The 13,220-nt window shown below is 36.7% G+C and overlaps 1 protein-coding gene across 3 annotated transcripts in view; it reads right to left on the bottom strand.

Annotated features, from left to right (window-relative positions):
- Window positions 1-13,220, bottom strand: part of chchd6a (coiled-coil-helix-coiled-coil-helix domain containing 6a) — a 68,349-nt gene that overhangs the window by 24,793 nt on the left and 30,336 nt on the right. For all 3 annotated transcript variants that reach the window (XM_052593980.1, XM_052593981.1, XM_052593979.1), the window contains one exon: window positions 2,368-2,503. In XM_052593980.1, the coding sequence (XP_052449940.1) occupies window positions 2,368-2,503 (136 nt within the window). The remainder of the gene's footprint in view (window positions 1-2,367; window positions 2,504-13,220) is intronic.

Raw genomic sequence — 13,220 nt, 5'->3', positions numbered from 1 at the left:
AACAGGTTTGAAGCATGAAGGTGAAGAAAATAATTTCCAATTTTGGTCAATGGCTCACTTCCTTAACCTCACACTTTTTTATGGTCAATTTTGAGGTCATGTTCAACCAATTTTTTTTAACACTTTTTTTTTTTTTTTTTTTTTACACTTGCCTCTGGTCCACAAAGTGAACAAATATCCTGAGGCTTTGTGCACATAAGAGAACGATGTTCGATTAGCCAAACGAATACCATTGATCTGGATTTTGTGTTTACCACCTCCTGCTTTTGTAGTAACAGCTATTCCCTGCTTATGTGAAAAGTTGGACAAAGACGCAGCATGAAACTGCACACACACAAAATTGCTTGATCAAACTGCACTGAAAACCCTTTTATGAACATTCTCAATTCAGAAAGACTCAAGGCGAGAACAAAAACAAAAAACTGGCCAAACATCAAGGACGTTTTCAACTCGTATTGAGTACCAGTGCTGCTAAGTAATAGCAATTAAACAGAGTCGACACTTGCATTCAACAGTTACAATACAGCACGGGTGAGTGGAGGTGAGGGGAATGAGGAAGTGAGAGCGATAACCCGCCGGCAGCAGCACCCCGCACACCAGATCCACATCCTGGTACTGTGAGCCGTTGCCATAGCAGTGATTATCACACACTCCTTGAGTGCAGTGTGTACTAGTGAGCCAGCATCCCATCCACACACACACACACTCTCTTTCTTCCTCTCTCCCTCTTTCCTTGCGACTGTGGGTGTGATGGAGTGGAGCCATTATTCTGCTGTTGCCTGGCTACAACTGAACTTTAAAAGTAAAACTCCAGGAGAATTAACACCTTGAAAAGGACACCTTTACCTACAGCGATGCAGCAAGGGCGCGCAGACCGTCAGGAAACAATGCAGTGACTGTAAAGTCTGAGAAAAGACTGATGACGTGAACCCAGGTTTTTATTTTTAACAGGATAGTTCACCCATGACATCACTGACTCACCCGGATGCCTTCAGTCCAAACCAGTATGGTTTTATTCTACTGTAGAACACGCACAAATTAAGGATGTGAAAATCAAGATACTTTAAAGAATATTTGGGTCCAATGAAAAACAATATTTTCCAAAATATCTTGTGTGTTCCACAGAAGAAAAAACATTACAGTTATTATGATTTTATTATACAGTTATTATGCACATTTTGTTGAACTGTACCTTTAAGTTCCAATATTATGTTAATCAATGTTTCTGTGTCAGTAACAATGAAAATTTTCCAGTCTCTCTTTCTGATCTTTAGGAGGCGTTCACCTGACAGCGATTTTTAACAAAATAACTAGAAAGTGACTCACTTTCCACGAGGTTTGAGGCGACATGAGCTACAGACCACTGGCGAGAGATTAACTCTATGCAAATGTAGCACAATTCAGTGTGGATGCCAATGGCCATTTACATTTTTATTTATGCATTTGGCAGACGCGTTTATACAAAGTGACTTGCAGTGCATTCAAGGGATAAATTTCATCAGTTTTTGTGTCCCAAATGAATTACATCCATGATCTTGGTGTTTCTAGTTCCATGATCTACCAATAGGGCTTCAGGAATGCCTATTACCAATGGAAAACTTTTTTATGTTACTGTATAAACCGTAATTAATATTCATTAATAATATTCAAATTCAACTTTTTTTTTTCCATTAGAGCACACAAACTCTCAATAGTTTATGTAAACACATCATAGTAATTTTGATGAAATTAACACCAAAAATTTAAAAACTAAACTTAAGGTAAAAGCATTCAAATAATTATGAACATTCATATTTAAAATTGATCGGTTAAGCATACATTTTTAAAAAACACAATAATAGTATATTTTCCTTATTAGATTTATTTTATTAGTATACTTGCATTATATTTTTTATTTTTTAACTTTTAGTTCAACTAAAAATAGACAAACATTATAATACTTAATAGATCGTTAGTAAAAATGGATTCAGATAATTGTGAATATAATGAACATTTGATTCATATTTCATATATATATATATATATATATATATATATATATATATATATATATATATATATATATATATATTCACATTTCAAAAAACAATTCATTACCTTTTCATATAAATATGTTACATTTTAAACTAAAGTAATTATAAAGCATGTTAGTGCTATATTTATATTTTTTATTAGTATTTCATATTATACGTTTTTTTATATTTTCTTATTTTAAATCATTTTTCAAGTCTATCTGACAAGTATGTTGAACTGACATTTTGACATTACAGAATGTAAAATTAATTTTGACTGCGCCCCTAAGAGTTTAACTAAGGTTACAAACGCTGCTACACAAAAACATTACTCCTAAATCTCATGGTTTCTTACCTTCTTAGCTGCATTGATGCACTGCATGTACTCTTTGGCCAGATCGGAGCACTGAAGCGTCTGCTCACGGTTCTCTCTATAACAGTTCAGGATCTGAGCTTGCAGGTTTGAACACACCGGCTCCACGTTACGTGGCCTGCGAAAAAGGTCAAAGGTCAGCGAGAGGGAACCATGCAGGCAGTGTTCATCTAATTTAATCTAACTGCAAAAGCAGAGGGATATTGTTGTACACATGCAGTGATAAATATTTTATATGAAGTGCAACCAACAGACTCTGTAAAATACATTTCCTTTCCTGCCTCCCTCCCACCCCTCCCCCAATTCCGTTCTTCCTGTGGATAGTTTAGTAGAATGAATGAATACGGGGAGACAGGTTAAACTGAATTACCGGCAGAGTGGATATTCATTAATAACACCAGTGTCAAGAGTGGCAGTGACTAGAACAACTATGATAAATAACCCAGCGAGTGGGAAGGAAGTGGAGGGGGTGAAAAGACCCAACAAACTCCGCGGTACATCTGTACAGTAGACCCTGCAGGCAAAAAAGACCCGCAAATAACCTGTCATTCATCCTCACTTCAGACAAATACCTTCACTCAAACTAATAACGCAAATCCGAATGACCATTGTTGAAATGCCTGTTTAAATGATGGTTATTGACTCAGATAATGAATGTGCTGAGATCTGTGCAAGAAATTTGTACTAAAAGCCAAGAACGAGTGTTTATAGAGCAATATAACAATCATGCTAATCATCTTCAGAGTCAATTTGAAAGCTAAAGAATTGTCAGGTTTTTTTTCTTTAATGCAAGTTTGGTTTTGGATACTGCACAAAAAGGTTTAATAAAGAGATTTATCCATCTAGCTAATCAAGCTGGATGTCAAGTTAACAAAATATTGACTAAATAGTTCTCAAATCAAACTTATAATGCACAAAATAAGACTGCAGAACACACTGTATAACTGATTATTACAATTACTGAATCAGATCATGTAATAAAAAATTAATAAAAAGAAAATAATTTATTAAAAAAGTAAAAATGTTAGATTTATATAGTCAAACAGCCAAATTTACAATAGTTTTAACAACGTCACACTAAACTTATAGCATGCAATCATTCTGCTTTTGTTAAATGTTAAATGACTGTCTCTGAAAAAGTATATTCTGTACATATTCTAAACCAATAATACAAAACGATCTACAAAAATAAATGTATTTATTTGCGCAATTACCTTTACTAAAAAGCATAATCTTAAACAATTAAGCAAACAAACAAACAAAAAACGATTAGCTTTCATTTTCATTATTTCTATTACCCAATCAAGTTATTTATACAACAGGTCAAATACCTCTAATAATATATGTTGCATTCAAATACAAACATACCTAAAGCAATACCAATTAATTTAAAGGTACTTCGGCTTCACACCACAAAAAAATGTATTGACTACTGATGGCTTGACTAATAAAATGGATAATGTTTGTGGTACTGTGGTACTCAAGTACTGTATCTTTGTTCAAAACATATCCTAAACCAACAAAACGCGGCTTTATAGTGCAATTTATCCAATCAAACTAATAACTTTTGCCGTCAAGCTGGCGAAAGCTTGGCTAGTCAGGTGTCATGTCGAATATCACTGGACTGATTAAGCTAAGTGAATCCATGCATCCACCTCCAGCTTCACCGCAACTGCCGCTTTCAGACGATCGCCTGACATCCTGCTTAATTGAAAGGCGATTTAATGGCTCAATCTAGCTTAGGTTTCACTTGCAAGTTCAATTAAATCATCAAGAATTGCCATCATTCTGACGCAGAGTACAGATAAGCCAATCCGTCGATCCCTTTTCAAGCAGGGTTGTGCGTCTTATCGTCATTTGGGAAAACCAGACATGGCCGAAAGAGAAGGGCGAAGGAAATAAACCTCCATCAATAGCACATCTGCAACATGTTAGAGGGCCGCCATTTATCAGATCCTGTATTTTTTTTTTTTATCACCCGCCTAAACCGTTTTTTTGTTTTAATTACCCCGTGAAAGGAAGAACAACTACTGTAGTCACATTCTTTGCTCCGGCAGATAAGAAACTCTCCTTTAATTTAAAATAAACTGCCTTCATCAGGAATGGCAAAGGCTTCTGATAGAGCAGAGGGTTTTATTAAAGCAGTCTGAAGCAGAAAATTGGCTTGCTCAAACCCGGGCTGAACTGAATTGTACCAAATTGAAGGTGAGGTCTTTAATAAAAATATTAGCTGAGCTGCTTACGAACTGCTTTGCTTTGAAGAGCACAAGCCGTGCCTGTTTAAGGGACGCTCATTTCCTCATTTCACATCTGTAAATAAATAACACCGTGCTTAAAGATTAAATGCTAATTACCAGAATTTTGTCTATTATTATTAATCTCCTTAACGAAGCAGAGTGCTACAGAACAAAGTGCGACTTCAGAAACCTTTCCGAGGTGGAAACGCACAAAGCGCAATTCAAAAATATGGAAATGAAATGCAAAGAAAAAAGCGACTACAAAAGATTAAATTAGCTTAAAACACATTCTGTGTGTAGGAGCATGTGCTCGTAACTTGAAGAGACAAGCTCATTATTCTGATGCTAAGGAGCCACGCTAGCTGAAAATTGGTAGATACCAAGGACTGCGCCGAGGTTTAGCTTCCGCTCGCTCTTTAATTATTTCCAATCAGCTCTCGTTGATAAGAGAAAACAAGACTTTGGAATTACCGCACTATGGAAATCTCTGCAAGCAGCGACTTCAACTCGGATTACCGTCTGAATGCTTGAGAAAGCGAGATAAACAAATAATAGCTAGAATAGAACACAAAATCAAACTTGATATAACACGTAGGTCACGAGGCTTTATCAGCTCAGAGTTCGGCTCGACATGTTTTCTGAACTGAGGGTCTAAAATTAACTAGATTAGACCTCCGTTGCCTTGACCTCGCTCGAGCTCAGCTGGCAGATGAGAACCTCGTCTTATCTCGTCGACTCTCTTTCCAGGGGCTCGCTTGCACTCTGACAGCTTTTCAATTGACTGAGCACGGGCTTCCTCTCCTCCTCAACCACATCCCTCCACTCTCCTGTCCAATCTCACCTGTAGGGGCCGGCATTTTTCTGCAGCGATGGGCCCCATTTAAACTTGACAGGGTGAGAGGAGGATGGGAGAGAGAGAGAGAGAGAGAGAGAAAAGAGGAGAGATAGGCTTGGACGGGTTCTGACAAAGCTGATAATTACTTCCATGGCCGGGTCTGCGTTTGCTAGACCGGCGGGCTAGAGTTCTGCACCTCTCTCCGGGGTAACAGTCTCTGAAGTGCTGAGGAGTCACTTCTCTCGCCTCTAGTCAATCAGCGCATGGAGCTCAACAGTCACGCGCACTTCCATAACCTTCGGCCTGCCGCGTGGAGACAGGTGTAGAGAGGAGATGTTACTCTGGTGTGACAAGGTGAGCGGTTGTTGGATGCAGGAGCTGTCTGACACGTCCTCAAGGCAGGAGGTCACAAAGCAACTGTTCAGAACTCTGCTAACATATCCGCACTTTAATTCAACTTTTTTACATTAACCATCCTACTTATATACATACTATGCCGCCCACTAATATTGGCACCCTTGGTAAATATGAGCAAAGGTTGCTGTGAAAATAAATCTGCATTGTTTATCCTTTTGACTTTTCATTCAAAAAATTTACAAAATTCTAACCTTTTATTGAAGTAAAACAATGGAAAGTGGGGGAAACTCCAACTGGCACCTAATTGTCGTAATGACCTTTTTTTTCAAGAGCAGTTCTGAGTTTTCTCTTATAATGTCTGATGAGTTTGGAGAACACCTGATAAGATATCAGAGACCATTCCTTCATTCAGAATCTCTCCAGATCCTTAAGATTCACAGCTCCATGTTGGTGCTTCTTCTCTTTAGTTCACTCCACTTATTTTCTACAGGATTCAGGTCAGGGAACTGAGACAGCCATGGTAAAAGCTATATTTTGTTCTCAGTGACACATTTTTGTGTTGATTTTGCTTTGGGTCATTATCTGATGGAAAATCCAAACATGGTCCATTATAAATTTTCTTGCGTCTTATGTCATGGGGGATTTTCAATGCTTTAGCTATTTTCTTACAGCTACTTTCTATTTTGTGAAGCTCAACAATCTTGTTTTTGAATTAAACATCAAAAAGATAAATTTTGCAGATTTATTTTAACAGGCGCCATTGCTCATATTTACCAAGGGTGCCAATATTAGTTGATGGCACTGTTTATATGTATGTGTGTGTGTGTGTGTGTGTGTTTGTACAAGAAAGGTCAAACGACGACCACTGCATACTTGACTTCATTGCATGATATGCAAATCAAGTAATCTTACTAATTTTTCATCAATATTTGGTAATAAAAGCTCCAAAGGTATAATATTTCAGACGAAAAGTAATAATAAATATTTAATAATAAAATATTGCATTATATAAAATATGCATTGTGAAAAACAAGCAAAAAAATAGGAATGGTAAATAACTAACTAAATAAATACAAAAAGACCAAACATGAAAAAAAAATTTTTTAAGAATTATCTTCTGCTCACCAAGCTTGCATTTATTTGATTCAAAATACAGCAAAAGCAGTAATATTGTGGGGAAAAAATTATATTTAAAATTACTGCTTTTCTATTTGAATATACAGTATTTTGAAATGTAATTTATTCCTGTGATCAAAGATAAATTTTCAGCATATATATTTTTTAAAGCAGTTTATGTTGGTATCCTAATATTAATCTCCCGTTCCTGTGGAAAAGTGGTAGAGCATTGTGTTAGCAGTACAAAAGGTTGTGGGTTCAGTTCCCAAGGAACACACATACTGTTAAAATTTTATATATTATATATATATATATATATAAAATCCTAAATGCACTAAGTTGTTTTGGATAAAAGCGTCTTCTAATAAATGTAATGTTAATTTAAGTCTTTCAAAATAACTGGTTAAACTAACAGTCCTAGCATTCTACATCAAGGTGGTTTATTTATGTTTATTTAAATTGGGGAAAATGTATTACAGTTTTTTTTTTTTTTGGTAATGCCAATCACCACTGAGATTAATGGGAACTGAAAATTAGTCTACATTAAAACGTCTGTACGGCAATAATAATATATTTGTAAACATGGTTACCAAGCTATTTTTATTATGTACATACTATCATAAGCTTTCTTTTTTGGGATGGAACCATTCAGTTAAAGCCCAGATCTTACTAGGCCACATCACCCCCAATTACAGAGGAAAGGGTTAAGATAAAAGTCTAAAATTCCCCATGATGACAATGACTCATCATGGTCAAAGAAAGATCTTCATTTATCTGAATAAATGAAGCGAGGAGAGCATGGTGAGAAGAGAATGCCACAAGCCAATTATCATCAAAATTCAAACCAGAAACCTCTGGAACGTGTGAATAAAATAACGTTTGAATAAAATATGGGGGGGGGGGGGCCTGCTGGATTTTACTTTTATCTGGGTCGCACAAGACTTATAAACAAACTCCGCTGTGGATGTGCTAAAGCAAGACTCATGACCCACAGTCTAGTCGTCCCACACTTCCACCCACCCTTCCAGCCAACAGCTCCTCTAATGAGGGCCTTTCCTCTGAGAAACCGCAAACAACATCCATCGCAAAAGAAAAAAAGAACAACAACAAATGCTTGGCTAAGGCTATATAATTGGCTGCCATAGAGCAGGGACGTTTACTGGGAAGGGAGACCAACCATGACGCTAACCAGATGCATTTCCTACTCTTCTTTTTCTTTGCTTCATTCTCTTAAAGAGACAGTTCACCTAAAAATAAAAACTATATTTACTCACCCCAATGAGTAAATCCAAACCTGTATGCCATTTAATTTACATTTTTTTGCTGGAACAAAAATAAACTGAGGAATTTAAGAACATCTCTTGCAGCTAATAATGATTGTGGCTGGTTATCCATTTTACCTCATGTTAAATGAGATTTAAAATAAAGCCACAGCATGATTAACTGTTACATGTCTATGAGCCACATGCAGCAGAAGTATTCCTGAATTGATCAACAATATTCAGGTGTTTAAACAATGCAAAGAAAATTTCCCTCATACCATTACACCTCCAGCAGCAGCCTAAAACATTGATACAAAGTAGGATGGACCCCTGCTTTCATGTCGTTTATGTCAAATTCTGACCCTACCATCCAAATGTCCCAGCAGAAATTTAGAGCCATTAGACCAGGCAACTTTTTTTTCCAATCTTAAAAGCAGCCCAATTTCGTTGAAAACAACAACAACAACCCTGCATCAAACACGAGCTGCAGAAGTCAGATTTGACTGATCAAAAGTAAAGCTCAAAAGTAAGGAGAGATAACTGAAAAGATGTTGGAGGGTTTGCTCCTCAACAGATCCTGATCTCATTGACAAATATCTTTGATCGTAAATATCTTTTATCCCTTCAAACAGTGAACATACAAAATCTAAAGTAAAAAGTAAACTGCGAGAGCGAGCGCTCATTCAAAAGGGATTTGAATACTCCACATATTAAGGCGCCCTGATACGTGAACATTATATACAATATTAGAATGTTTCCAAGAGTGGACGGGAGCATGCGGTAATTGTACGAAATTCAGTCAGTGAGCACCGTAACAGATGACATCAAATCTTGCGGGATTTCATAAATAAACTACATAGAATCCCACTGTCAGACAACTATATATTATTAAAAAAACTTGATACAAAATGTAATACCTTGGAAAATGGCATTTAAAGGTCCCCTTCTTCGAGATCCCATGTTTTAAACTTTAGCTAGTCTGTAATATTGTTGTTAGGGTATAAATTATATCTGTAAAATTCTAAAGCTCAAAGCTCAATGCCAAGCGAGATATTTTATTTTTATTTAACAGAATTCCCCTACAAAAAAACGACCCGTTTGGACTACATCCCTCTAGTTCCTGCAGTAATGACGTCTCTAAAACAGTTTTTTGACTAACCTCCGCCCACATGAATTCACAAAAAGGGGGGCGTGGTCTTGTTGTGCTCCGACGGAGAAGAAGGAAGAGCTGCGTTTGTGTTTACAATGTCGTTGAAACGCTGTTATTTTCATATCGCAGTCCAATCATCTTTGTTTGGGCTTCCCAGGGACTCTGTACTTGGAGAATAATGGTTACAATTTCTGTTGAATTCGGTTCCCGAAGATTATAATCCACATGTAAAACTATGTGCAGCACATTTTGCTGAGGACAGCTTGCAGAGGACAATTTCGTCAATCTCAATCAGTTTAATGCCGGATTCACAAAAAGATTATTCTTGAAAGATGGAGCAGTTCCCTCTTTGTCTGGATAAGGCGTTGTTTATGGATCACAAACGGTAAGTGTATTTTATTATTTAAGTTAGTGCGTTTAGAAGTTTCTGTAACTTATTACACCAAGGGCAACGCTGTTTAGCTTTGTTAACTAGATGTTAGGGCTGTGAAAAAAAGAAAAAATAAATATCGAACGTGATTGTCATGCGCATCTCGTCAGTAAAAACGTTCCTGTGATTATAAGTACATCTCCAGCACATTCTCCGGCCCACTTGCTTCTCAAAACTAGCCCAATCGCGTTATCAGGAGGTCAGCCTGCTCTAAGCTGGTGTCGAATCACAACACAGGAACCGTTGGCCCAATCAGAACTCTTTACGGAAGTCATCAGCCCGTTTTTGTGACAGTGAAAACAACGGTATACAGATAGGTGAATTGTGTGAAAAATACTGTTTTTTTTTTACATGCGAAACATGAACATGTTATATTGCACGCTGTAAACACAATCAAAGCTTCAAAAAAGTGTGAAAAACGGGACCTGTAATACTTTAATACTTTTTAAGACCCCACTAACACCCTTTAAAAAGTGAAAGGTATGTGGATGTAAGCAAATCAGACAATTATCTTTTTCTTATAAAACGTGGCAACAAGATTGTGAATTTGAAAGTGAAAGCATCCAAAGACCCACTTATAACACGGCAAGAGGAACTCTCATTCACAAAATTCAAATCACAAATAATAACTACTGATGAAAATGAACGGGTTGAATGTTAACCACTTTCGTTTCCATATAGCTATACATTATGATAAAAGTTCATCAGCATGCATTGATTAATCTTTTGATTTTGGACATTTCTTTGTGGGATTCATTCACTTTGAATAACCAACAATTTCATGCTGTGAACCTCAGCATTAGCAAACATCTTGTGGTCCACCCAATCCACCCCTCCTCCTCTACGCTTCCTAGTCTGTATTCCTGACTGACAGGTCCAGCTGAGTTTCTTAACAGCCCTGTAGGTTCGGTAGTTCGCCTCGGCTGGATCGCAGTTCCTCAGCAGGCATTTTCAATTTGAGTTATCAGATCCACCGCACTCCTCACTTGGGAATGGGGCAGGATGGCCGCGGGGCCGTGGCTGTCTCACAGCTCCGTGTGTTGGAGAGGCGAACGACAGAGGGATCCTGAACTGCTCAAAGCTTGTGAGGCGGGTGGGGATTAAACGCTGGCCTTGTCATGCTCCAGGAGTCGGGGGTCTGGAGGCTGCCTTACCCTCAGGGATTAAAACCAGGATTAAAACATCAGCTCCACGCAGGTAGCAAAGAAAAAACACTTGCTAAAGCTCTACGAAATATAACTGCCAACAAGTGGGTTGGATGAACAGAACAAACTGTATGCAAGATATTGCAAAAAACTAGGAAAGAAGGGATTAGCAATTTCGAATCTTTCAAGTTTTAACTCCACTGGAAATCAAAACTGATCCAATTTGTCTTTTTTTTTTTTTTTACCTCCTCTGGTCTTTTTGTGTACAATTCATCAGTGCATGTTATTTCAATTGACTGATAATAACTTAGCACCATTCCAGCTATTACAACTATAATCATGGAAAAAAACAAGTAAAAAATAGAAAATGTAATTATTAAGTAATAAAGTAATAAGTAACACGTAATGAATAAGTAACAAGTAATGAATAAATAAACAATATAAAACAACAAATGAAAATAAATCATAAAAAGTTTGTAAAAGTTTGACAAAAACTTTAAAGGAACCAATTTTTCAAGCTTTCTGACCATCAAAAGACAGCAAACGGTCTATGTCATAGATATGGTACTCTTGGTAATAATGTCAATTATATTGCTGTATATGCAGGGTTAGAAAGCTCTCAGATTTAAAAAAAATATATCTTAATTTGTGTTCCGAAGATGGATGAAGGTCTGGTTGGAACGACATGAGGGTAATTAATTACAGAATTTTCATTTATGGGTGAACTATCACTTTTAAAGCTGGTCTGAAAATCTTTTCATAAAAGTCAACTAAAAAGTAAAAAAGAAGTTTAAGACATCACAGTGCATCAAAATATGCTTTAGAGATGATGGACTCTGACATAAGGTTCATAAAGCAGGATCTTCACCCATTAACAACAACTTGTGGGCGAGTCTGGAGTGGCCTATTTGACAGCGGGTGAAGATATAAGCTGGTTACAGTGATTTACAAAATGGGAATAACATTTTCCACCAACCTCAGGATTTGATTTGGTTATTTTGAAAAATTCAGACATCTGAATCTTTCATCAAAAAATCTGTAACAACTTTACATTGGACTTTAAGTTTCCTTATTTGTCAACCTTTCAGTTCCAGCCATCTGGCTCTATTCTGTTGTGACACGCCCACTTTTTTCCCCCTCATTTCACTCACATAAAAAAAAAAAACTCATTACAAAAGTAGAAAGGGTTGCGTACACCATTTCATGTCGACTTTAAAGAGACGCTTTAGTCTGCTTTAGGATCTGCTGTTTTAGTAAAAGAACAAGGTCATACAGTACCAACAAAGACACACAAAACTCAAGTACTCATGTACAGATGTTCTTCTATGCTCTGATTGGCAGATGAGACGTCCCCAGGGGGAAGCTCATTACCCAGGTGCCAACATCGTTTGTATAACCTCAAAGCACTCGCTTCCTTGCCATCATTGCACCTATGACTGGCACTCACCGACAGCTGGTACAAAACCTGAGAGACTCGAGAGGAACAGAAGAGGAAACTAGCTAACACAAACACTTACACGCGTAAATCACGCACACTCGATCTGACGATCTGAGCTCAATGGCATGTTGCTGCGATACACGATACCTCACACACTGGGACGGCCTTGTGAGATTATCGTTCCAAATCCCTATTTAAATCTAGCACAAAGCATGCTGGGAGAGAATTAGTCACAAGCCATCTGCAGGTTTAACGGTCAAAAGTGTTATTTTTGTATTGTCAAACATAAATGTGTTTTTAAGAGTCGTCTGGTGAATTCAGGATTGTGATGTTTTGAATGATTGCCCTTCTTTCCAAAAAAATTTGCTAATGTACAAAAGTACCCACAGTGCTTTCTTCTGTGGGGGGTTTGAATGAACAGCCAGACATAACAGAAGGGTTCCAAAAGAAAATGGGTTTCAAAAATATCTATAGAGCAAATTATATTTATGTAAAAACCATTTAAAAAGCAGACCAACCACTCGCTCTGACGTTGATCAAAAAAAAAAAAAAAAAAAAAATTATATATATATATATATATATATATATATATATATATATATATATATAAATAAATAAATAAATATATATATATATATATATATATATTTGTGTGTGTGTGTGTGTGTGTGTGTATTTTCTATGATGATGTATTTTCTATAAAACATCTACTAATCAAACACTGCTGTCATCATGAAAACAGCATGAAATCAAACAGAAAAACAGCTGGATTCTTGTTAAATCTGCTAGCCAATGATTCACTAGTTGATTCACTAGTATTAATATATATGATGCACCAACATTTAATTACATTTTTTTATGATTC

Source organism: Carassius gibelio, chromosome B23 (assembly GCF_023724105.1).
Source record: "Carassius gibelio isolate Cgi1373 ecotype wild population from Czech Republic chromosome B23, carGib1.2-hapl.c, whole genome shotgun sequence".
NCBI lineage: Eukaryota > Metazoa > Chordata > Actinopteri > Cypriniformes > Cyprinidae > Carassius > Carassius gibelio.
The sequence above is the reverse complement of the archived record's forward strand: the minus strand, read 5'-3'. Positions and strand labels throughout refer to the sequence as shown.